This window comes from Eptesicus fuscus, chromosome 23 (genome assembly GCF_027574615.1).
Source record: "Eptesicus fuscus isolate TK198812 chromosome 23, DD_ASM_mEF_20220401, whole genome shotgun sequence".
In the NCBI taxonomy this organism is placed as follows: domain Eukaryota; kingdom Metazoa; phylum Chordata; class Mammalia; order Chiroptera; family Vespertilionidae; genus Eptesicus; species Eptesicus fuscus.
The window spans coordinates 5,553,492-5,580,029 of NC_072495.1; the positions used below are offsets into that span (position 1 = coordinate 5,553,492).

At 47.7% G+C, this 26,538-nt stretch overlaps 1 protein-coding gene across 1 annotated transcript in view; it reads left to right on the forward strand.

Annotated features, from left to right (window-relative positions):
* KSR2 (kinase suppressor of ras 2) overlaps positions 1–26,538 on the forward strand; it is a 272,198-nt gene that overhangs the window by 45,272 nt on the left and 200,388 nt on the right. Inside the window, exons 2-3 of the mRNA XM_054712551.1 lie at positions 9,936–10,076; positions 13,507–13,657. Of these exons, the coding sequence (XP_054568526.1) occupies positions 9,936–10,076; positions 13,507–13,657 (292 nt within the window). The remainder of the gene's footprint in view (positions 1–9,935; positions 10,077–13,506; positions 13,658–26,538) is intronic.

The following is a 26,538-nucleotide window of genomic DNA, read 5'->3' on the forward strand; positions in this document are numbered from 1 at the left end:
TATTAAAGCAAAAAATATCAACACCCCTCTTCTCCATATGCTTCTATTTCAGCTCACATACATTGTTATTCTGTTTGTGTACGGCTAGTAAAGTTTTGCAGTCACACATAAGGGGATTTTGCATGATGTTTGCTTCCACTGACAACCTTAGTGGATTAAACATCTTTAAACAATTAAACTGTATCTATAAATTTGATATGCAGGACCTTTTATTTTTGTTAATCCTCATCTGGAGATATTTTTTCCATTGATTTTTAGAGAAAGTGGAAGCGGTGAGGGAGAGAGAGAAACATCGATGTGAGAGAGACACATCGATTGGTTGCTTCCTGCATGCAGAGATCGAACCTGCAGCCCAGGTACATGCCCTGGACAAGGAATCTAACCCGAGACCCTTTGGTGCATGGGCCAACACTCTAACCACTTAGCAACACCAAGCCAGGATGATATACAGGACTTTTTAAAGTGCTCTAATTATTAACAGACAAGCCTTCCCAACTACTTATATGGCACATAGAAATCTAAAAAATTAAACTTATAAATAAGCCGAGCCTTAAGCCACTTCTTAAATTGTACATAAGTTGAATACAATTTCAACCTAAAATGTATGTCTAAATCAGTTATTCAGTTACACATTTCAAATTAGATTTAAAAAGGTGAAGTCTTACTCTAAGTGGCCAAATTATATAAAACAGACAATATATAAATTAAATACTTCAAATGTAAAAACTCTTTCATTCAGATGTTAACATTATGGATTTTAATTATCCTAAATATGACTCTTATTCACCTAGATTTTCCCAGAACTTAAAGATGCTAACTCATTAAAGAAAGTAGTTTATCTCACACAATTCTAAGCTTAAGTGTTTTGGGGATTCAATTCTTTGATTGCCCGAGATCACATCATGACCAGTAAGGGATGTTTTCTGGATTCTTAGTGGTACACATACGACACTAAACCTGTTCACTCACTCTATTGATTACTTATGCAATTTTAATTAATTTAAATTTACCTGCACATAGCTACTTGTCCTGAGTGTTGGGCAGGGCAGCTGTAGAGGGAACAGGCTTCCATAGTCAGAATAAAGGATTGCCCAATTGGGTCATGGTGCTTCCTGTGCTTATGTGTCTTTTCCTTGATTCATCTGACCTTCCTTGACTTTTGGAATCTTAGTTCTATTTTCCCTCTAGTTCAGGCAGTGGACTACAAGGCAACACATTGCTTAGGGCAGACCCTCCACAGATATTTTAGCTGCTTCTTGGATTTAGCTCTCAATCCCCCCAGTTGCCCTGGGACCCCAGGCCCGGCCTTCCAGAACTTCTGCATGACTCCGCCCCAGCCACGCCTCCTCTATGTCAGAGCCTGCCCACAGGCTTAAAACAGTTTCTTTTTTTACAACTCTGTGCCACTTCCCGGGAGGTATCAGGGTTAAAAATGCGTATAGGTGCAAAGCCTTACAAGCTTATATTTCTCTGTATAGCTTGGTCCCTGGTGAATGATAAAGAGGGGGCAGGAAGGTGGACAGGAAGGTGGACAGTGGGAGATAATTTAGACCTTTGCTCCCAGCCCTGGACAAAAGTGTGTTATTATTTATTAATCTTTTTTACAGGCCCCACCTTGATTTGAAAAGGTTGGGAGTGGTAAGTTTGCCTGAGGTGACCCTGCAGTTTTATCTTTCCCCCTTCCCCCTGCCTTTTTCTCTTCCTTTTCAGGAGTAAGGGTCCTAATATGCCACTCTGCCCTCTCTGGGAGTTTCAGCCCTTCTGGACCCATTCATTTAATCAGATCGCTTAATTGCCATTACGGTAGATGAAAAAACCGAAGGCTGTGGTTCTGGACTTTTTGCTTTTGATAGGACTATCTGGGGACCTTGTTTAAAATAAACGAGAAGAGAAGCCCCCTGTCCCCAAGGGCCATTGATTTGCATGTGTGGGTTTGGGGGACGCAAGGGCTCAGCATGTGTATTCTTAACAAGCTCCCCTCGGGGTTTCTGCTGCAAGCTCAAGCTCAGCAGTTTTTAAGTGTGCTGTGGAAATAAGGACAGGGACAGGCTGGGGCCACTTCAGCCCCTGCTTGTTATCCTTGTGACCAGAGGCAAGTTACCTTGTCACTCTGTGCTTCCATTTTCTCACCTCCAAAATGGGAATAAAAGGGTTTTTAGCCCTTAGGATGCATGACAAGTAATATTAACAAAGCACTTAGCACAGAGCCTCGCACATAGTTAGTGCTTAGTTAAAACTCAGTATTATTGTGTAATAGTTTGTTGAGAATTGCACCATTATTAACCTAAAGCAGTAGGCACAGGGCTGGCAAATAAAAGTATTAAGAAATGTCAATTTTATTATAAATATATAACAATGCTATATAATATAAAATCATTTCAAATTATATTATGTATTATGTCTATGAATTCTTACCTATATCTATAAATATATCTATGAATATACAGTATATAGATAGACTATATGTTATAGCATAATGTATTGTTATAGCATAAATATTAACGTTATAATAACGAGTATGTGAGGACGCTACCAGTGGGCCTGGCGTCTAGTAGGAGCTCATGACACCACGAACTGTTTCTCCTGTTTGTAATATTCGGTAGCAGTCGTACTGTAAAGAAAGGGAGAAGCCACCAGCAGCAGTGAGGGCTTCGCTCAAAGCAGTGGGCACTAGGTGGTTTCAGGCTTTCATTCCAGCATCCCTGGGGGTCAGCTCCGGACCGGTGGGTCCTGTCTGCCTTGGCCAGAGGGATGGGGCTCTATCTGGGATGGAGGGGGAGGGAAGGGAGAGAAGAAGGACGGTCTCCCAGGCCTCCAGCCCTCAGCGGGGACTTTGCTCAGGGATGCAAATCAGCAGGTTACTTGAGACCTTGGCGAGTCAAATAATTCTCTCCCGTCAGCTGGCCCTCAGTGCGCTGGGGATGTTATGACAATGGTCACCCTGGCAACCGCGGGAAGGCGTGGGGCTGCTGGCTGTGGCTGCTGTGGCGATTTCCTTACCCTTGCGTGCCAGGGCTGAGAACCCCAGAGCCTTGGCCACAGAGCCAGGGCCCCGGTTCTGAATGTGAAGAGCCCGCTGGAAATGGAGTTGGGTTTATGGAGAGAAGGCTGCCCTCCCCTGTGATACTGGTTACTGAACGGCCAAGGAAAATGTCTTGAGCACCTACTGTATGCAAGGCACTGCTCTGAATGCAAAGGGGTGGGGTTGGGGGGACAGGCAAAGCCCAAGCTCTTTTGAGCTGACATTCTGATGGGGGGGGTGTGATAGTGGTGATGGGGGAGCGTAACCATGGAAACCAATAAACAGGACAATTTGTAGGATAGCGATGAGTACTACCAAGGAAAAAAATGAGGGTGCTATGATGGTGACATTGGGGGTGGTTGGGAAGGGATGTCACAGGGTGGATAGGAAAGTGCCATTTATGCCAACAGCGGGAGGGAGAGAGCTCTGGGCAGCAGGACCCTATGGGTTCATGGCTTTGAACTCAGCTGCTAGCCTGTGCTTGCTAAAGAGAAGGCAGCAATGTGAGGTGCTTGCTGCCAGGCAGCCCTGAGGGCTACAGAAGGTTCTGGCGCTTGCCTGCCTTTTCATCCCTGTGATTATAAGGCCAATTATGTCACATTCCCGAGCCTCAGTTTCCTCATGTGTGAAATGTGTGGGAGATGCGAACTTCCCCTTGGCAATGCCATGAGGTTTACAGAGAAGACCACTAGAAGGTCCTCACTCCCAGCTTTCACGACCTCTGATCTCATGTGTGTGTTTTTTAATAGCACCTACGCTGGGATGGTTTTGGGCTCCAGCAAACCTAACCCCAGGGGCTTGCCCCGTGGTCTCTAGATTTATCTCATTCTGAGTGAAAAGTTCCTGGTTTCACAGCAGAGACTTTGGACATGATTATTTATAGTTCTGTCACATGTCTTGACCCTAAAGTTTTATTTATTTATTTTGTTTTGTTTATGCTGTTAAATGTACCACCCTGAGAATGCAGAGTACAGGAATAAGGCCTTGAGGATGCTGAGATCCAGGAGGGTCTGGACATTGTTCCATCTGCCTGAAAGGTGCCAGACTGCCCCCTGGTGTGGAGACAGAGAACTGCATCACTGGGTTCCTGCTCTCTCCAAGTCCTGGGTTCCTTCTGACCCCAGGCCCGGGAGAGCTTATTTTGCACCCAGGCAATACATGCGCAGGGGGCGGGCTCAGTGTGGATGTGCTATTTCCAGAAGCCCGGTGTTTTTTTTCACTTGGAGAGGGAACCTTTGGACTCTTTACAGTTTAGCTCTGCATGGACTTGAATTGAGGGTGACCTACAAATAAATTAGGACACTTGGCATGGTGAGGTACCACTAAAGCCCTTTTCTAATTGTGCTTCTCAGTTGTGACCTCTAGGCTGTTTGGACCCTCTGCTTCATCAGAGAGCACAGGACTGGAATCAGATCCTGAGTTCAAATCCTGACCCTAGTGCCTCTTTAGTTGTATGAACTCGGGCACCATTCCAATGCCTCTGAGCCTCAGTTTCCCCATATGTAGAATGTCAATAACAATCTGACACACACTTCAGTGTTGTCATGGCGCTCTTATAAAGCAGTGCCTTTGGAGCCATTTGGAAAATTATTTAGTGATGTAGGGGATTAAGCTCAATGCCCCAAATCCCCCAAGTTCAGAGGTCAGTGCCTCTCCCACCTTCTGTGGGGAAGAATCAGCTTTTTATTTCCTGGTGCTTTGTAGCCAATACTTGTGTAAACTAGGATAAAATGATTTACTAGAAAAATGGAAGGCACCAAAAAAACTCAAGTGAAATACAAGCCTTACTTTGAAAATATTAGATTCAGGAGACTTGATTATCCTGCCAATTAGCTATCCAAATGTCTAAATGCTCTCAGTTTTCTGTACCTGACCCAAGGGGCCTGGCCTTCAGGCCACGTGCTTCAGGCCACACCTGGAATAGCCCTGTCTCAGGGCAGAGGGGGCACAATTTATTTTTGTATCCCTACTTCTTTGCATTTAGAAAGCACCTAAAGGGACTTTAAATGAACAAATGAGATCCTGTCTTGGCATAGACAGAATTCCCATCACTGTCATCCTGTGGTCGAGGGGCACGGCCCTCGCGAGGCTGTTCTCTTCGTTTGCACCCTTGGTGCCCACGCTGAACCCTGGCTGCCCTTCTGTTCTGGCTCCCGTCCTTCGGCCTCGTGATTCGTGTTTGCACATCTGTCTCGTGGGCCCCACTGGGAGCTCCTTCAGGCCTGGACCGGGGCAGACTGCTCTCTGAATTTGCAGGGCCTGGATGAGGTCTCTGCCCCGGGAGCGGCTTGGTAAATGTCCACTGTGCTCAGGGGGGTGCCGCACCCTGGCTTCCAGAACAGGGTTTCTGCCCTGACTCTGTGGCCCAGTGATCTGGATGCTTCAGCTTGTCTGAGAAATAAACTGCTTTCCTTACACAATTCAGGGGGTAGAGGGATGATGCTCACATTTGCCTGATTCTCAGTATCGTTGGGGTGCTCATGTTTTTACAGATTCCTGGGCTCTTCCTTGATTTACTGAATCAAAATTTATAGGGAATGGGCCTGAAAGGTTGATATTTAAACAGACATCGCCAGATAATTCTAATGGTCAGGAAATTGGGGAAAGAGGGAACTTAGAATGTTATCTAGTAACTTGGGAGAGCAGCTTCCTCCTCAGCTCTCAAGCTCCTCATCTATACATGCGGATATTATTGCGATTATCATGAAGATTAAGTGAAAGAGTGTGTAGGAAGTGCTTAGCAGAATACCTGGCATATATACTATATATCATTTACCAGTACAGATTATATATATTCAAAATGCATTCGATGAAATGGTTGACAGACACTGTGTATGTCCCACATATCTTTTTGTTGGCAAATATCTGATTTTCATGAGATTTGTAACTAATTATCATATAGGTAGTTCAAGCTTATAGAAAAATTATAAGATACAAGTGCACAGAAATGAGAAAATCAGTCTCACCTATAATAACCCAGAGATGCAGCTGCTAACATTTTGGAGCATTTATTTATAGTCTCTGTGTGTGCATAGTACATATGTATTATATATATGTTATATATTATTTTACATGTCCATTGTAATGTATTTAATGCACAATTATACATTAAATATTAAGTATATGTTATGTATATGTGCATATAATATACTATAGGCCCAGTGCATGATTGAATCATGCACGTGTAGGGTCCCCTACACGCTTTCGCTTTCAATCATGGGGAGCTGGGTGCCTGTCCGCTGGTGCACCAGGCGCCGGAGGCTTCTGAAAGGCCTGGTGCCTGAGCGGAAAGGCATCCAGCTCCCACGCTTTCCCTTTCGATCGCTGGTGCACCAGGCCTTTCAGAAGCCTCCTCCGCTTCTGAAAGGCCTGCTGCCTGAGCGGACAGGCACCCAGCTCCCCCGCTTTTGATGGTCTGCGCGGCGGGACGTCAGCTCGCTGCCCCAGAGGCCCCTTCTGTGCCGCAGCACAGCCATGGCGCAGATGCTGAGCTCGTGCCGCTGCTGGCGATGCAGCTCAGTGTCCCACCCGCCCAATCAGCTACCCCAGCCACCCCGAGTCCCGCCCCCCCGCGCCTCCTGGCCAATCATGGGCATAGAGAAGGTACGGTCAATTTGCATATTTGTCTATTATTAGGTAGGATATTAAACATTGTATTATATATGTGTATATGTATGTATAATGTATATATATACTACATATATATAGTACACTACATATTTAATATATTATAAATATTATTTTATATATGTACTAGACGCCTGGTGCATGAAATTCGTTCACAGAGTATACCGGCCGGGGGCGGGCAGGGACTGGGGGAGGTTGGCTGGCTGTGGGAGCACACTGACCATCAGGGGGCAGTTCCTGCATTGAGCACCTGCCCCCTGGTGGTAAGTGCGCATCATAGCGACCAGTTGTTCCGGTTGTTCGGTCGTAAGGTCACTTAGGCTTTTATATATATAGATATACACATATGTTTATTTTATATTCAGAAAGTAGGGCCATACCGTACTTGTTGTTTTTGCTGCTCACTTGACAGTAGATCATGACATTCTTTGTCAATAAGAGTTTGTTGACTTGGGTTTAAATACTGATTCATTTATTTAGTTGATCAATGACCTTGGGCAAGTTATTTAACCTTTCTGGGCCTCGATTTTCCCACTTGTAAAAGGGGGCAATAATTGGTCCTATATCACCATATCACTATGCAGATTAACTAGATAATTCCTAAAAAGTGCATATCATAGCAGTGGCTCAGAGAGAACCCCTGTCAGCTGATAGCCCCCAGTCTTGGGGACCTGGTGGGAAAGGCTGCTGAATCCCAGGATCCCCATTTGGGAAGTGCTCTCAATCTCTGCCCAGTCCAGTTTCACGCTCTGAGCCGTTTTCTGGGTTTTTCACAGCTCAGACTAGCTGTGCTCATTTCCTGAAAGGTGATTCTTGGTTCCCTTTGCTTCTGGACCTGTGGCTGCCCTCCCCACCTGTCTTCCCCACGCCACCTGTGTCCTAAACCCCTCCCCCTCTCCCCCATTGCTAATGCATCACAGTGTGGACACCCCTGGATTCTTGTTCCTGGGACGGGTAGGTCCAGTCTCAGTGTGACCTTGGAAGCTCCTCTCCAGAATCCAAGCATTCCTTTCAACAACTGGTTAGAAAATGGTGTTTGTGGGGAGGACTCAGCTTGTCTTCTGCACCGACATTATCGCATATGATGCCTCCGCAGGCCCATTTTACAGATGAGAAAACGGAGGCTCAGGGAGCTGATGTGACTTCCTGAAGCCTCAGAACTGGAATTCAGATACGTACCTCTCCCACAATACATGGAAAGCATCCCAAAATGAGTGAGACTCTCTGCCCTTGAGGGGCTGATGCCCAATGTTTGGATTTCTAGTTCAGCGGGGAGGACCCCTGAACAACTCATAAGTATAGCAGCCTGATAAAGAAGGAGCCTTGGGGTCCCACCCTGACTTAATTAGTTCTGTGGGTCTGGGCACGTGACTAGTAGGCTCAGACTCCCAGCCTCAGTTGACATCAATGTGTGGATTAAAAAGTGAACAAACACATTCAGAGCAATTATCCCAGGCGCCAGGCACTGCACGCATCTAGTAAACGGTGCCTGCTAGTGTGGCTGCTATTCGTGAAAATGCTTTATCGTAGCGGACAAAGATGCCCCAGCAGACATCACAGAACTGCATGCATCGTGAGCTTTTGACCCTGGTATCAAAGGGATCCCTCATGCAGAAGATCCAAAAGAGAGAGGCCGATCTGGGAACTAACGGGAAAGGCCCTTGAGGCTTACTACTGAGGGGAAGAGGCAGCTGCAGGAAGAGGCAGAGTGCATGATGCAATTTATGTGAGAAAAGCCACCCAGCCCGAGACAAAGCCACACTGCCGTTTCTACATGTAGGTGTGAAAGTGCACAGGAAAAGGTCCTGAAGGGTGCACTGATCTCAGCACGCTCCTTCTTCACCTCTAGGGAGAGGGAGCCGGCAGTAGAGGGAGCTTTGGTCTTATCTGAAATGTTCTAACTTTTTTACAAGGAAATAAATACATGTATTTGTTAAATAATTAAAGTAAATTGAAATAGTTATCCTTTCTGCACTTTGGGGCTTTGGGTGTGCCCTCCACACTGCTCACTGAAGACATGTATTGCCTTTCTGTTGTTAACGTTGCTAGTTTTTTTTTTTTTTTTAATGTGTTTTTATCGATTTTAGAGATAGAGGAAGGGAGAGGGAAAGAGAGATAGAAACATCAGTGAGAGAGAAACATCGATCGGCTGCTTCCTGCACGCCCCCTACTGGGGATTGAACCCGAAACCTGGGCGTGTGCCCTGACCGGGAATCAAACCAGTGACTTCCTGGTTCATAGGTTGATGCTCAACCACTGAGTCATGCGGCCAGGCTTAGCATTGCTAGTTTTTACATAACTAGCAAGAAAGCACGTTTCTTTCTCATGGCACGGCATCTCTCCTGAAGCATGCGTGCAGGTCCACCTGGTTTTCAAAGCATTTGTTCATTCGTGCATGTTTGCATGTGACTTAAGACTCAAATGGCACAAAAGGAGTTAAGTAAACTCCTTTCTCCCGCCTCTCTTCTTGGCCCTCTCTCCTCCCTTCCCCAGGGTGTTGGGAATCCTTCCAGAAAGTGCCTACATTTGCGGAGATACATACGTGTTAACATTTTCCATGTGAATGGGAGAGTATTCATGCTTATTTATCAACATGTCTTGGAGACCGTTCTGTATTGGTGCACAGCACGCTTCCTCATCTCATGTTCTGCCTGCATAGGCTGTCGGTGTGTGTGTGGACCCCCATGTATGAGTCTCCCGCTGATGGGCCCTCAGAGTGTTTGCGATCTCTTGCCATTGCAGACTGAACGGTAAGAAATGTTCCCTTACCGTTCACCAGTATTTTCAACCCGTGTGCCACAACAGTTTTTAAAACATGCAACACCTGACTCTTTAGTCAGGGCACTGACCTCTTTTCCCTTAGATTGTCAAGTAAAACAATGACAGCAGCCAACACAATAGCCGTTTGGTGTGAATGAATCAAAATTACACTCTCTTTTTGTCAGATTGACAAAAATATGCCCTATGTTTTTGGTGTGCTGAAGAATTTCAGTAACTGGTTTGTGTGCCTTAAGGCGAAAAGGATGGAAAGTCGCCGCTCCACACAGTCCTTATGCACAGGACACGGTGTCTGTAGGGTGAGTCCTGGAAGTGGACTTGCTGGGTCCAAGGACACGAGCAGTAGAGATGTACATGCATGCAGCCCAAAGGCCCCCCGTGGAAGTGGCCCCAATGCGTGTCCCCTCTCCTTTAGAGTATGGAGTTGGATGGGCTCAGGCGGGGAGGGGAGATTCTTGCCTGTCCTCGCGGCGGTGCCTCTGAGACGTGTCCTCCTGTGTCTTTGCAGAGCAAGCTGGTGAAGTACTTCAGCCGGCAGCTGTCCTGCAAAAAGAAGGTGGCCCTGCAGGAACGCAACGCCGAGCTGGACGGCTTCCCCCAGCTCCGGCACTGGTTCCGAATTGTCGACGTGCGCAAGGAAGTCCTGGAGGTGACCGGCGGCGGCCCCTGCCCTCTGCTCCCTACGGGCCAGCAGCCAGTCCCTTGGGTAACGGGGTTTTGGCTGTGCCCGGCACATCGTAGGCCCTCAGTAATATGGATTGGGTGAAGGCATCAGAGACCCTTTCTGAACGGGCCATTTCAGCTCTGCCACTCATGAACTCAGTCACTTTACCTCAGAGCTTTCTGCTGTGATGGACATATGTACTGTCTGTGCTGTCCCATGCAGTGGCCACCGGCCACGCGTAGCTCTCCAGGACTTGAGTTGTGGTTAGTGGTGTGGCTGAGGAACTGAACTTCGAGTCATATTTAATGTTAATCCATGTGGCCAGGGACTGCAGTCTCAGGGTGTTAGTTTTCTCATCTGCTCAATGGGGCGATGACCGTCTCCATAGCTGGCGTGTGAAATACGGTGATCCCGATAAAATGTTCAGCTTGTACTTAGGCACCTACCAGCACTCGGTCAGTGTCAGCTCAGTATTGTTGTTGTTATTGTTGTTGCAAACTTCGGAAGCGGCAGGTTCTCCGATGGCAAAACAGAGCCAGCACATGCTGTCTGTGTCCGCCCTCGAGGAGTGGAGCGCGTGCTTAAGGTCTCTAGGAGGGTGGGGTTTCCTTGCCTTCTTGGATCCTGGGTCATCGCTGATTCCAGCATCTGGGCCGAGCCCTTCCAGATAAAACCAGCTCTCCTCGAATCTTTGGTGCCTGGCCTTGTGCGGAGGGCTTCCCATGCAGGACCTCAAGTGTTGAGATTGTTCAAGTCCTTGCCACAACCTTTTGACATAGTTACAACTATCACCACATTGTGCAGAGCAGTAAACTGAGGCCCAGAGATGAAGGGACTCATTTCACTAGTGAGTGGGTGGGGCTGGCAGAGATGGAAAGCACCGTCCTTCCCCCATTTCCAGTTGCCAGGGCCTCCCTGACCTGGGGCGGAAAGGGGTGCCTCCCTCCCTGCAGGGCATGGGCCATTTCTTAGGGGGCTCCCTGCTTCCTCCTCGAAGTGGCCTGGAAGATCCTCTTCCACTTTTGTCTTTTTCAGACCTTGTCTAGATGTGATCTTGCCTGAACCAGATCCCATAATCCTGGGCTAGATGCACCCCCCACCCCCATTCCTCCACCCCATCTCACACATGCACACCAGGCGGGGTATGAGTCGCTGTTTCTTTAATTCATTCCCAGGCTGACAGTTTTGTGTGAATATCCTTAATGGGAACAGCCCTGTATAAGTACAAACACTGCATTTTATTTGCATGGCCCAGTACACTGTTCAGAAGCTTTTGGGACCATTTATTTATCAAACAGGACAGATTAGGTAGAGACAGATCTTCTAGACCAAGGATTGAAAACGAAGGCCTGAAGCTGTATCTGATGCACAGACATTTTTTGCTTGGCTGATGTGTTCAAAATTTTTTTGAGCCGATATTTAAAAGTTGAAAGCATTTGTATAAAACCCCAGATCTCTGCCTTCTCTTGGAAAACCGGAGTTGCTTACCACACTGAAATAAATTCCTGTCGGTGGCAGTGAACTGAACTCTGCTGCCCGTTTGGGTCCTGCAGGCTCCCAAGTTTCACAGCGTTGCTCATTTTGATTCCCCTTGCCTGCAGGTACCCAAGCTCTGGTTCTTCCCTTAATCAGTGAGAATCATTGCCAGGGGGTGAGGACAGGGGCTCCCAGCTCTGTCTGTAGCTCACAGTGTGTACACCAAAGGGCCCCTTTCTCTGGAGGAACTAGAAGTACAGAGAAAGCTCCTAGGACAGACTGTCTGGGTTCAAACTTTCTTACTGTGTGACTTTGGGCCAGTGTTCTAACCTCTCTGAATTTCAGTGTTCTAGTCACAGACTAATGATGATGATGAAAGTACCTACTTTATGTGGGCTGCCTTTTTAAAAGAAAATCCATGAAAAGCACTTAAAATAGTGCTACACCCATTTCTATTATTATTATTATTATTATTACTACTATTACTAGTATTAAGTATTTTATCCAATTGAAGTCCATCTGTTCTTTTGGCCCAGGTTTGTCAAGGCTTTCTCCATTTTTAGTATCTTTACTCCTGTGATGTGTGTGTGTGTTTGTGTGTGTGTGTGTGTGTCTCCTTAAACTTCAGTGTAAATTGAATATTTTGGGAGGTAAATTATAAGGTTGAAATGCAGAAGTGTATCCTGCAGCAAAGAGGATAATTCTTTTATGTTGGGAAATATCCTTTCTAAATATGAGTCACTTTGTACTTTCAGATTCTGGTCACCTTTCTTAAAGTGAGGCTTACCTGCAAGATGTTCCTGTTTGAGAAAGCCTCTAAGCCACTCAGTTATTGCTCTCTCTGTCCCCTGCCCTGGCGAGTTTGAAAGGCACCAGTCGGGCTTCATGGCTTTTGCATGCATCTTTTTTCTTTTTTGGATAGAATTTTAGTGCTATACACTTTTCCTCTTCTTGGTTGCTAGTTTAGTGTGTGTGTGTGTGTGTGTGTGTGTGTGTGTGTGTGTGTGTTTGTAGAGGGAAAATGTCTGATTTTGTTGTAACACACAGATCGGGCCACAAGAGGGCACAGGTATGCCATATATTGCCCTTGAATCTCCATCCTCAATTATCTGAAACTCTTATTTAAATAACAAATAACCAATGGACAGAGACACCAGGGGGGTGAGGACATGAACAGAGGGAGGGGGGGCAATGGGGGATAAGGACACATATGTAATACCTTAATCAATAAAAAAATAACAACAATAATAAATGTAAAAACATTGGATACCATTAAGTCCTATAAAATGAAGGCTCTTTTTTATAGATGCGTAAATATGGAAGTTTGACAAATTTCAGTATGTATACATATGATCGTGTCTGGAGACACAGCCTTTCTGGAAAGAGGGATGGTTACTGGTGGCGGTCAAGGGATACCTGCCTAAGACTATCAGAGAGTGGAGGACAGCCGTCAGGAGACTTGGGCTGCCTGCTCTGAGTTCACCCTGAATTTGGGACAAGACACTGCCGTAGGAGCTGAGCAGGAGGCACGGCAGGCCTCCAAAGATAAATAAATTAGAGTCTTGATCATAAGGAACTTAGAAGCTGCATGGGGACACAGACAAGTAATAAACTAGACCATTTATGGAGCGCCATGTGCTAAGCACACGTACTCCCCTACACAGTATGTGCACTTACGATTCCCATTTTTGGGTGAGTAAAGTGAGGCTTACGCGGGTTAAATGATTTGCTCGAGGTCATCTAGTTAATGAGTGGCACAGCTGAGAGAAAACTTTCCCAAGCCTGTCTGACCCCCAAATCAGAGACCCAACTATTACACCAAGTAGCCATTCACACAGTGCAGGGTGTTCAGCTAGGTACCACTAGAGGGCAGTGTGGAGGCTGAGACGTCATTCCTCCACTCTAGGCACTTGATGTCTGCTTACTCTTCCCTCCCTAGGAAATCGCCCCGGGCCAGCTGAGCCTGGAGGACCTCTTGGAGATGACGGATGAGCAGGTGTGTGAAACCGTGGAGAAATACGGAGCCAACCAGGAGGAATGTGCCCGCCTCAATGCCTCCCTCTCCTGCCTCCGGAATGTGCACATGTCAGGTGAGCAGGCTGGACGTCTGGTCTGCCACAGGGCCTCCAGGTTCCGGTGCCCGCGGCTGCAGGCCTGGACGAGACAGTATCAGCTCTGGGTGGTAAATGCCACATGCGAGCAGAGGAAAGTGGTCAGCGCAGCTGCTGGGAACTCGGCCCCAAAGGAGACCTTCTGAGGTGGTGGGACGTTGGGTTCTGGAAAATTAGGGTCCAGGTACTGGAAATACAAGATGTGCGCAGGAGACCAGAATCGTTTACCTTAGACATTCTGAAGTGTTGTATTTTGGGTCAACATTTACCTTCTTCTTCTTCTTTTTTTTTTTTTACGTAGACATTACACATTCTTTATAAAATAACTCAGAAAACATAAAAACAATAATAACTACCCTAAGCATCACCCTCTAGGGCAGTGGTTCTCAACCTTCCTAAGGCCGTGACCCTGCTAGTGGTTCTCAACCTGGGGGTCGCGACCCACATGTTGAGAACCGCTGCTGTAGAGCCTAAGACCATCAGAAAACACAGATATTTACATTACGATTCATAACAGTAGCAAAATTACAGTTATGAAGTAGCAACGAAAATAATTTTATGGTTGGGGGTCACCACAACATGAGGAACTGTATTAAAGGGTCGTGGCATTAGAAAGGTTGAAGAACCACTGCTCTAGGGACCTACTATTACCATTTTGGTATATATTTTTTGGTGTACTTCTTCCAGACCAATAGGTATGTGTATACTACCTTTAAGCAATAGAATTAGGATTATTTATCCATATTATTTCAAAACCTGTTGTGTTTTCTTTTAAACCTAACAAAATAACCTCTGTGACTTATCAGTTTGGAATCCAAATATGTCGTCATATTTCTTTGATCTTTCCTATAAGTTATTCAAACTCGCATCTGCCTCCTTTTTTTAGCAGGACATCAGATACCATTCTCTTAAGGCCTCCTGCTTCTCTCTAGCTTTATGATTTTCCACAAATTCTGTGGTCTTTTCCCTGTTATGGGATCAGCTCTGCAAACACGCGCCAAAAAGTGTTATTGGTCCATCTGTGTGGTGGTTTCAGTTCCCACCACAAGGTGTCACTGTTGTACATGAATCGGGCACAGTCAGGCAGAAACTTATAACCACAGATGCCCTTGCTGGATTCAACAGGCAATCTTCAACAAGTATTTATTGAGTGACTACTTTGTGCTAGTTGGGCTGAGGATACATCAGTGAACAAAACAGAGCCTGTCTGAAACAGGTCATTGGCCCAGTTTCTCTCCCCTCCACCCTGCATGCTCTTTTATATTCTTTTTTTGCTAGCAGATCCCGATCAGGGCTGTGATCAGCATCAAAAGAGACCATGAATTGGAGGCTGACCTGTCCTTGAAGGATGCTTGTTAGCACCCCTGGTCTCTACCCATTAGATACCAGTAACATCCCTCTCCCATTCATGACAAACAGAAATGTCTCTGGATATTTTCAGATGTTCTCAGGGGAGGGAGGTGTTGCGGTAGAATCACCCCTGGTTAAACACGGTAAAGGTCATGTGATTCCTTACTCTAGCACAATACTGTTGGCTCACCTAACATTTGCATGACTAAGAGTGGCCTATCAATCATGCAATACAGACAAAACCTGCTTCAAGGTGACTTCTCTCTACCTACATGAGAAACATCTAGTAGTTAGTGCGCCATTAAGAAATGGTGCCTAATTACAATGCTGTATCATACACATTTTTGTCAATACATTTTAAGGCCTTTGTCAATACATTTATCCAATCACTGCTGTTTTTAGACACTTAGCTCTGAGTGTTACCTTTGGGCACATCCATGGCTACTCCTTTAGTGAGAATGCATAGGAGTGTGGTTCCTGCAGCAAAAAGTTTACATATTTTAAGACTTCTGGTGGACATTGCCATGTTTGCCTTCCAAAAAGTTTTTACCAATTTATGCCTCTCCCTCTCCTCTCCCTCTGCCCCCCACAGTGCATGAGAGTGAGCATGTGAGGTTAGGTTCGTCATTGCTTTTCAGTTCATAGCTCCTCATCAGAATTGGGCTACTGAGTGTGGCAGAGTCCTCATAAGTGGAGCTGACTCCAGTTCTGCCTGAGACAGGCCTTTATGTCAGCCCTCTGTGGGCTGAGCAGCCACCCCTGTGACATCCTGGGCTGGGGGAGACCGTGAGAGAGCATCTGATCTGGTGTTTTTCAAACTTTTTTGATCAAGACACACAGTAATCAAAACATTGCCTGGCCGGTGTGGCTCAATGGTTGAGTGTTGACCCATGAACCAGGAGGTGATGTTTCGATTCCCGGTCAGGGCACATGCCTGGGTTGTGGGCTCGATCCCCAGTAGGGGGTGGCAGGAGGCAGCCAGTAAATGATTCTCTGTCATCATTGATGTTTCTATCTCTCTCTCCCTTTCCCTTCCTCTCTGAAATCAATAAAAATATAAAAAAAGACACACAGTAACAAATGATTTATATTCCAACCTTGTACACACACATTATACACGAACACATGAATATATACATACACAACTGAAATTAGTTTCATGAAACAGTACCAGTTCTTACTATGCGCAGTATTTTACATTCTTTTCTATTTTATTTTACATAATTTACCAAATGCTGGAAAAGACCTGCCACTTTCATTTCACACCTCACTATGGGTTGAAAAATGCCAATCTTCTTGATCCTCCTGCCTCTATCAGCTCTTTCCAAGCAGCTGAGCTTCCGTTGACCATGTCCTGCCTCCGATGCCAGCCTTGAAGCCACTGAGTCCTTGAGAGCAGGGCCAGGTGTTGCACTGGGCAACAAGGGAAGCTCAGCTCAGCAAACGGCTCTCAGTGTCCTAACATCATGCTCTGCCTCTGTGTGTGTCCGTACCACTTTCCTCATGTTAATTTTAACCTTTTGTGGGGAGTGATTTCTTTTAACAGAGGCCTCTCCCCCCAGTAGAGTGTGAGCTGCAGGAGGGCAGGGATCTACCTGTTTCTGCTCACTACTTTATTTGCAGTCAGACACCCCCAGCTCAATATCTGGCACATTGTAGGGACTCAATACACATTTCTCTTAAAATTTTTTAAAATTGATTTTAGAGAGAGGAAGGGAGAGGGATAGAGAGAGGTAGAAACATCGATGAGAGAGAAACATCGATTGGCTGCCTCCTGCACACTCGCTATGTGTGTGAAACTCACCAGTGGCTTCACATACATAGTCTTTCCCACAGATTGCAAAGCACCTTGGGATTTGGCTTCCAGTTGGAACCGTGCTGTTTACATTTCCCCTCCAGCCCTCAGTGTCGTACAGATCTACTAATTACTTGGAATTTCCTAGATCACGCATGGATTTCACTTCTTGGTACTCAACCCACTGCTTAGAATTCCCTCCCACTTGTGTCCTCCCCATGAATCCTGCTTATTCTCAAGCCCCTGACTCAAGGCCTCTGCACTTTTGTTGGGTGAATGAATGAATGCTTCTGTTACCAATTGGTCCTGCCTTAGACGGATTGTCACTTTTTTGTCTCACTCCTTCATCTGCTTGTGACCTCCCCAAGGACAGGTGCAGTATGCTACTATTCATCCCTCTGTTCCTAGCACCTCGTCCAGGTTCTATTTGTTCAAGAAAGTACAGGAAAGCCGAATGATGTGTTTGCTACTCTTCTCCACCAGGGGGAAGCAGCGATCCATTCTCTACCAATCCTTCTTGTCTTAAATTCTCTTCTTCCCTCAAAAATTATCATTGGTTCCTTGAAGCTTCTAAATGGTTCCATTATTTCCTGCCTTTCACCTTAATCCAAAATTTTATCCCAAACTAAGGAACAAACTAGTTCTTGATTCTTCCTTCTTACTATATTTATTTCATCTCGGTCTCCCCAGCCCTCAGCTGGAGTCTCCTACAGTGATGAAATTAGATACTTTAAATTTTAGTGTGTAGTGGGGACTCAATGCATGTTTGTTAAATGACTGAAGGGATACAGGTTGTATTGAGAAACTCATGGAGACAAAAAAGCTTTGTACCTGACCAAGAATATGTGTAATTTCTCTCTCTCGCCCTCTCCCCACCTCCCTGTTCCCATCCCTGTCCCTCTCTCCCTCTTCTCTCCCTCTCTCTCTTTCTCTCTCCCTCCTCTCTCCTCTCCTCTCCTCTCCGAGGATAGGGGAGACTTTATTTTATAGTTGTGACTCTACCAGTAATTTAGTTTTCTCTTTGGATTTTGGGGTTATCTTTATTTCCCAGTGTCCAAGATGCCCCAAAGGTAGGAAAGTTTAACCTTTTGTCTCTTAGATTGTTAGATCAGCCTTAGCCTGACACCAAAGAATACTTAATTATTCCATCAACAAGCTCAAGGGATTCCAAAGCCAGGGTCTCCTCACCTTTCCTTATCATATCAGCTGTGGCCTGAAATTAAAAAAAAATACAACATTCCCTCATACATCAAAATTTATTGAATGCCTACTATATGCCAGGCACCTTATCACCATCACCACCTTCATCACCAACACCTTCATCACCATCACCATCACCATCACCATCAACATCATCACCAGGGTCCTCTAGCCGTTCTCTGCCCCGTCTCGCTTTCCTCCTTCTCCTTCCTATCCCTCTTTTTCTTTTGTCTCCAAAGGACCCCTAGCCTTCAGCTTTTCTCATTCCGCTCCCTGTTTGTCTTTGTCTTCTCTTCCCTCTGAGCCACTGTCTCTCTCAACATTGCCGCTTCTTGAGAGCCCATCTCCCCGTGCTTGGCTTGATTGTTCTCTAGGGGTAGCCTGCCTTTCCCTGACCAGAAATAAAAGCAGAACCCCAAGCAGTTTCCCAGGGCACACAGCCCCATTTCTGCACCGCCCCCCCTCCCCCAAGGTCATACAGAGCTGAGGTCACAGGGTGACACTGACTTGGCTGCTGAAGAGCATGTTCCTGTGATTGCTTTAATAATGTATGCTCATTTGCGTCTTCACTTTCCCAAGGAAAAACCCAAGCTCCAGATAATGGAAGACTGCTTCCCCCCTTCTTTTCCTACCCCTCCCTCCCCTACATATTTTTCAAGCACCCACTATGCATCTGGCACTGTGCTGGGTGGGTTCCAGGGCTTGGGGACTTTCTCGAGGCTTCAGGATGGAGCCTAGACCTAAAGAAGAAGGAGGAGTTCTGATGACAAAGGGGTGGCGGGGACATGCAAAGTGTCTACTGGCAGGAGGGAGCCTGTGCCAGGGAGACCAGTGTGGCTGGCCCACTGGGAATGCTGGGAGAGCGGTGGGAACTGGGGTCAGATAAGTGGGCAGGGCCAGCCCCCTCGGAGGATCATGGCTCAGAGCTTGCATTGTAGGCTTTGAGCAGAGGATGCCTGGCTCACTCATCCAGTTTTCAAACAAACACCGGCTGCAGAGTAGGAGGATGGCTTGGAGTGAGATGCTGGTACGTCTAAGAAGAGGCTCAGCCAGCCAGGCAAGGGGAGAGAGAGAAGGCCAGGGTGCCCCTGACAGACAGGCCCCCGCCCCCACCCTGGCAACCTCCCTGGAGCTTACTTTGTTGGGCCCCCTCGGCTCCTTCTGCGGGTCCAGGGAGGAACTGACAGCCAGGTGCAAACTGGATGTAAAGTGGCTCCAAAAGAGGACAGCGGCCTCAGATGCTCCCCTGGTCCTTGCAGTTTGGGTGTTGAAGGAAGCCCATCAGAGCCGCCGTCCTGTGCCTAGAACAAAGAGGAAGAGCCGCCTTGATTGCCCTGTTATTCCCGTTGCTTCCACCTCTGGGAGGGCTGGGCGCTGGGAAAGAGCCACCTCTCCCAGAGCCCCAGTGTCTGGCGAGTTGCAGCATCTTTGTCCTTCGTCTCCCTTCCTTGTACGTCCCCTGTTGTCCCGTTCCGTGGGTTTTTAGGAATCCCTTACACAGGTGTAGGACGGCGTTAGCATTCTCCAGTGCAAGGGACTTAATGCAGCCCCGCTCACCTACACATGGCTCATTCATTCATTGTAAAGATCGATAGCACGTCCTCTGTTTCGGTCACTGGGGACTGGGGACGTGGTGATGGTTTGGTGATGGTTAAGGCTAACCAGCTTCCTGCTCTTGTGGTCCTTCTTTTCTAGACCCAAGCTGTCCATTGGGGTGGCCTCTAGACTCGTGTGGAAGTTAACCTTCTATTCACGAAAAGGAAATAGAATTAAAAATTCACCTCTCAGGCACTAGCCCCATTTCATGTGACCCATAGCCCCCCAGTAGCTGGTGGCCTCCCTGTCGGCACAGTGAGTTCCAGGGCATTCCCATCATCAACAGAAAGTTCTCCTGGCCAGCGCTGCTCTAGGGCACAGTGAAAGGATGCACAGGAAATGTGTCCCGTGGTGTTGAGTTTGATGCTGAGAATTAAAATGGAGTGATGCGATGGTGACTAGGAGGCCAGCTTGGATGGGGTGGTCACAGCGGTGTGTCAGAAAAGCAGGGCTAGTGGGGTAGATACAGTGAGATTATTTTTTTTAACATTCTTTAAAAAAAAAATCCTTATCCAAGGACATGTTTTTTATTGATTTTAGAGAGGAGAGGGGAAAAAGAGAAAGAGAGAGGGAGAGAGGGAGGGAGGGAGAGAGAGAGGAGAGAGAGAGAGAGAGAGAGAGAGAGAGAAACAGAAACATTGATCGGTTGTTTGTTGTATGAGCCCCAACCAGGGATCAACCCTGCAGCCTAGGTGTGCCCTGACTGGGAATCGAACTCACAGCCTTTTGGTGTATGGGATGATGCTCCAACCAACTGAGCCCGCTGGCCAGGGCGGGATAATAGATTGAGATTTAGTGCCTGGAGTTCATTGTGATCGTGGAGGCTGGCTGGCAAGTCTGAGGTCCATGGACAGGCTGTGTGTGGGCAGAATTTCTTTTTCTTCAGGGAAGCCTCAGTTCTGCTCTTAATGCCTTTCAATGGGTTGAGTCAGGCCCACTCAGATCACCGAGGATAGTCTCCCTTAAAGTGGTACAGCACTTACACGGAGCTGCTGTTGATGACTTACTATACCAAGTGGCCAGGGCTGGAAGGATGGGCATGCCCAGAGAGGTTAAGTAACTTGCCTAGAGTCACACAGGTAGTACTAGGTAGAGCCCGTGCTCGAACTCATGTCAGTCTCACCCAAAGCACGTGCTTTAACTTGCAGTGTCCTCCATGCCCACTTTCCCTGTCTGTTCCCTACCAGACTGTGAGCTCTGGGGGTGAGGACCATATCTCATTATCTCGAGTGACATCTGGGTAGTGGCCCTGGAGGCTCACGGTCATTTGAGGGGGTCTGTGGTTCTTCTCTTGGAATAAATATGTCCCACCGCCAACCCCATGGGATTCTGAAGGTGGGGTCCCCACAGCCCGGATCTCCCTGTTGACCTTACTCCTCACTTGGGAATGGCCTCCCTTCTGCAGGCAAACGGAGACCTGCTGGCGCTCCTGGCCCTGCGTCAGCCCTGCCCTTGGGAACAGGCTCAGTTTAGCTTCATCATCTGATCCATTTCTTTCTTTAGCACTTTTGTCTTTCCCTTCTCCGACCGGTACTTTGTGGAGGAGAAGTGAGGGGGACAGGCTTTGTAACCAGATACCAGGACACCCTGGGTGACCGGTGCTGCCATTGTTTTTCAAGCTCTGCCTTCTGAAGACCTCTGCCTTCATTGTCACGGTGGGCGGAGGACCTGCGTGTGCGGCAGGACTGTGCTTTTGCTTTAAGCCCTAGTCTCCTTGCTTGCCAGTGTTAGGGTCACAGAGCTGGTTGGCTGCAGACACTTAGATGCCTTTTCCTCCCTGTATGGATTGCCTTGGACACCATCCAACTGGGGCCTCTCCTCTTGACCGTCACCAGGAGGCGCTGCCGGATAATCTTCCTTCAGCTGAGAAGCCAAAGAACGTGCTCAGTGCCGCGGAGAAAGAGCTACATGGGTGCGAACTGGAAGGAACCTCAGTCTAATCATCTCAACTTTCAGATAAGGGCAAGCTGAGTCCCAGAGAGGAGACAGGCAGGACCCGGCGATGGCAGGGACAAGCAGGGGCTTGTTCTGTGTTAGAGACGCGGCGTCCTGGGCCGGCGGAAACCCTAGGCGGTGGGAGGGGTGGGAGCAGCTTTAGTCTCTTTTCCTGACCAGCGTTGAGTGAGCTCACAGCATGGAGCAAGCTCAGAGGTCCTGCCTGCCTCAGTCTGCTCAGAGGGGGTCTTGCTGCCCCTCGTGGCCCCTCAGTGCTCATGTCACAGAGGCATTGGTCTCCCTGCCACACGGAAGACCAATTAAGAGAAGAAAATGAGCTGCCAAGAAGGAACCTCGCAAAGCAGGCTCCAAGTAATAGTGTGTGGTGTTGCAGAGAGCTGCAAAGAGGCAGGGCCTCCTTGCCTTGGGAGACCTCGAGAAAGAGCTTGGGGCCAGATTTTGGGGTGACTCAAGCTGTGTAGGACCCCTACCCCCCACCCCCCAAGCCTGTTAACAGAAAGGCTGAAAAGAGAAGCAGCAGGATTCGTTTCAAAGGAAATCAGTGTCTTAGCCTTTGCCACGTGCCCAGCACTGGGACACATAGATAAAAAAGACGTGGGCCCCAGGGTCAGGGGGCTGGGCTCCTGGATCTTCATCCCTCTGGCCTGGCCCGTTAGTGGCACAGTCCAGAAGTCATGTGAGTTCTGCGCCTGGCCTGAGGGTCCCGGCTGGATCACGGGGCCGGAATGCACTTGGTCCAGCCCCTTCCCCATCAGTGTCCCGGGCTTTGAAACAGGCGTCACCATGCATACCATTTAGGAATAAGTGCAATGAGGTGTGCACTCGCCTGTCTGGGGCTGCCTCCCTGATTTGAGCAGGACCTGACTTGGGTTCTTGGCTGGACGGAATTGGAAACCAGACCCCAATGAATGGGCCAGATCAAAGGTTTCTCTCCCTGCTCCCTGTTCTGCCTCCAGCCTGCTTCCAGAAGGCAGAGCCCTCAGGAGCAGAATGGTCGCCAGGACCCAGAGCTGGTGAAGCTGGCTCTGCAATGCATGTGGGCAGCTGAGGGCTTTGCTAGGACGTTCATCAAGCCCCTGAATTTGACAGAGCTGATGCCCCGTGGATGGGGGTGACGTGGGCAGTGCCACCCTTTAGCATCTTGGAGCAGAAAACAGATAGCAATCAATCACAGTCTTCCTTTGACCTATTCGAGAGGTTGGAGAAGTCCTCATAGTCTTTTATAAAATCACAGGACTATATTTATGCCCCCAAAGTAAGCAAGGGTCTAGACTGAGGGGCTTCCAGGCAGGGGATGTGTAGGTTCACAGTGTGGCCCTTCCTCACTGCAGACTGGGGGCCCGGGGAGCCGTGCTTAGGAGCAGCGAGCAGCATCTGGGCATGCCACCGGATGTCAGCTCACCAGCTCTCGGGCCCCAGGTAGGAGCTTATCTTGGGAGTCTCCAGTGATGGCACGTAAAGGGCCAGCTCAGAGTTTCTCAACCTCGGCCCTGTGACATCTGACGCCAGATCATTCATTTATAGGGCACTGTCGTCTGCACTGGAGGGTGTTCAGCACCTTCCCTGGCCTCTACCCACCAGGTGTCAGTAGCATCCACCCCCCAATCCCCAGATGCCCAGTGTTCCCGGCTGAGAACGGTGGCCTTGCCTTAAGTGCCGTGCGCCGGCTGCGCTGACCGGATGGTGCTGTGGCTGGGAGGATGAGGAGGATAATGATGTCAATGATGATGACAACGTAAGTAACGCTGAGGCCAGACGAAAGCCAGGGCATTTTGTGAAGACGGAGGCTCTGTTTAAGCACAGAAAACCATAATTGAGTTGGATTCTGGCTTCTCAGGCCCAGAGCATGATTTTCCCAGGGGTCCTTTTTCACGTTTACAGGAACCAGATGAAAGCTAGGGGCCTTGCTGTGACACCCTCCCTCCAACACACACACATGCACACACACACACACTTGCACTCACGAGTATTCTCATACTCACATGCATAAACTCTCCCACTCTTACTAGGGACTTCGTTAAAATTTCTGTTTTGCAGGTCAACAGCTCTGATCACTCTCTTCCTTGAGGAACTGCTCATGGAAGGGACAGTAGTGGAGAGAGCTCAGGGCTGGAGGCCAGATGGTCAGGTCTCTCCTCTCCTGTCTCTTCCGGCTGTGAGAGCCGACGAGCCACATGGCCCGGCGGAGCCTGGTATCTGGGTCTGTCAAATGCCTGAGGACAGGAAAGATGGTCCATAAACCCTTCCCTCAGGATTCTGTGTTTCAGGGTTGACCTTCCACGCCGGTGAGTGAGCTCGACCCAGTCATCACGTCCCCACACTCATGGATAACTGTACAGTTCATGCCCGGCTTCCAGTTGTTATCATTATTGTGTGCATCTCCATATTCACCCAGTGGCACCTTTGGTGGATTTTTGGAACGTAAGGAATTAGTGTCATCTTCCTGTCCTGGCCTTGGCTCAGATGCACCGTCAGAAGGGCAGGGCTCATATATAGTGTTAGTGTGATTATCGTCTCCATTGTTATTCTTCATAGACTGGGAGCATGGTGGCTGGGAGGAACTGCGGCAGAGGTGGGGGGCGGGCAGGCAGGGGGGCCCAGTGCAGCCAAGAGCATTCAGGGGGTGCTTTCTAGAGGAAGAACAGCCACGCTGAGTTTCAGGATGACGCTGAGTTTCAGGATGTGTTTGGGTTTCTTTGCTTTCTTCTTGGGTTGATTATTTTTATTGCTCACCTGGGGTCACCTCACCTCTCCCTTCCTCTTACTTTTGAAAACAGAGCCGGGTTAGCTGTCCACAGAGGTTGGGGGAGTTAAGAGACGACGATATTTTACTATGTAGTTCACTTGTGCATTCAGCTCTAACCAGCATTTACTAAATACCGACTGTATTCCTGGCTTTGGGTGTGAGGTACCAGCTTCATGGCCCTGGTTGAACCCTCGCATCTCTGCAAGCCATCATTTCCTGGCCTAAAAATTTGGACCATAATTGTCCCTACTTCTTGGCTCATGGTGAGGATGAAATGAGATAAAATATGCAAAGCCTGGCCAGGGCCTGGCATGCAGTTGCCATGGGGCCTGGTAATGGGTACCTTGCTGTCATAATTATTGGGAAGCAGTCATTGTTCCTCTCAGGCTTCCTCACCTGTCTGATCTCATTGTATGTTTCAGGCTTTCCTGCAGGATGATTTCACTTCTCTTTCAATTATACTTCATTTCCCCACACTATCTTCAGTGGGAAGGGGGGTGCCCTAATTTATAGATGAAGAAAGAAGCCCAGGCACCTAAGCCACATGGGCCAGCTCTCAGAGGCGTTGAAGAGGGATCCTGGGATGCCCCTTCCCTGCCTCTAGTGAGATGGGCCAGGCTGCAGGTTTCTGCTGGGGTGATGCTGGCATGAAACCTCTCACTTGAGGCAAGAAATGGCCGGACGCTGGTGGAGAGATAGCATCAGCCAACAACCAGGATGGAAGAAGAAAGAGCAAACCAATAACTCAGACGTCTTTTCAAATGCATCTATTAGGGAGGGGGAAGAAAGAGCAACACAAGCACGTTCTGCCCGGATGGACAGGATGTAATGCGTTCGGGGCGTGTTGGTAACAGCATCAGGGCGTTTCTGGGGGAAGTATTTGGATTGTTCATGCCCTGGGAGACGGGCAGGGGAGGAAGCTGGATTTTGGGACATGTCACATCTTTCTTCTTTTATAGTCAAGAAACCTATTGCTTTAATTAAATGTTCTTGGGATTTGTTTTTTTACCTTGAACAAATTTTCTATTTTTCTTTCTTTTTCAAGACATTCAGTTAGAGAAGAATGTATCAATAGAAACGACAGTATTAGTAAACATGGTATTACTAATAACAGTATTAGTAAAAATGGTAAAAATCCCCAAAAAGCCAAACCAAACCAAACCAAACAGCACCACAGATCTGTATTTTAAGTTTGTGGCTAAAGTCGCATCTGCCTGTAGGAATCCGTCACTAACTTGTAGCTCACTTAGGTTTTGTTCTCATGTCTGCCCTGAGGGTTTGAAGCCTGAGGTCTGAGAGAGTTTTGAGAAAATCTTCTTAATCATCCAGAAACTATTCAGGCTTTCTTAGGAGATGGCATTCCTTCCACCCTTCTCCCCTAACCCTCCCTCTTCCCTCCCTCCCTCCCTCTGTTTAGGACTGGCCGGCTGTCCTCAGGGCAAAATAGAGGATGACTTGCTAAGAATGAACTTATCTCCTTTATGCCATTTTGAGATGTATTCAATTATCTAATCCAGGGGTCAGCAAACTGTGTGGCCCACAGGCCAAATCTGTCCAGCTGCCTGCTTTTTAAAATAAAATTGTTTTGGCACGCAGTTATACCTACTCAGTCATGTACCATTTATGGCTGCCTTTGTGCCATAATGGCAGAGCTGAGTAGTTACAACAGAGGCCATATGGCTCACTGTTGAAATATTTACTGTCTTGTCCTTCACAGAAAAAGTTTGCCAGCCTCTGTTCTAGTCCTTGAGTGTGTTCCTCTATTGTTTTTCACTTGTTTCTGCTGTGTTGGCTTGTGAACAAGTAGATTGATTCACTTATTCATTGAGTGTTTAGGAAACCGTTTCTTGGCGACAAGCCCCATGTTAGGTGTTTCTTGTCTCTATAAGGAATTACTGCAATGCACTAAGGTGCAAAGGACTGTGTCTGCTGCTGTGTTCACATGGAGGAGGAAATAGCCAGTGTTTTGGAGGCAGAGTGCAGGTGAATGCTAGGGAAGCCTTCCTTCATGGAGGAGGAGAAATTTGAGATGGGTATAAAAAGGGAAAGTTTCCAAAAGGCTGAGGGACCATGACCCTCCAGATATGGGAATAACCTGTAGTGAGGCATGTAATTGTGGGATAAATCATGACCAGCTCAGGGCTTTGTAAGTTAACCTGGAGGAGGGTTTAGGAGATGAGGCTAGTAAAATAATTGAGGGGTCAGGTGGGAGCACTC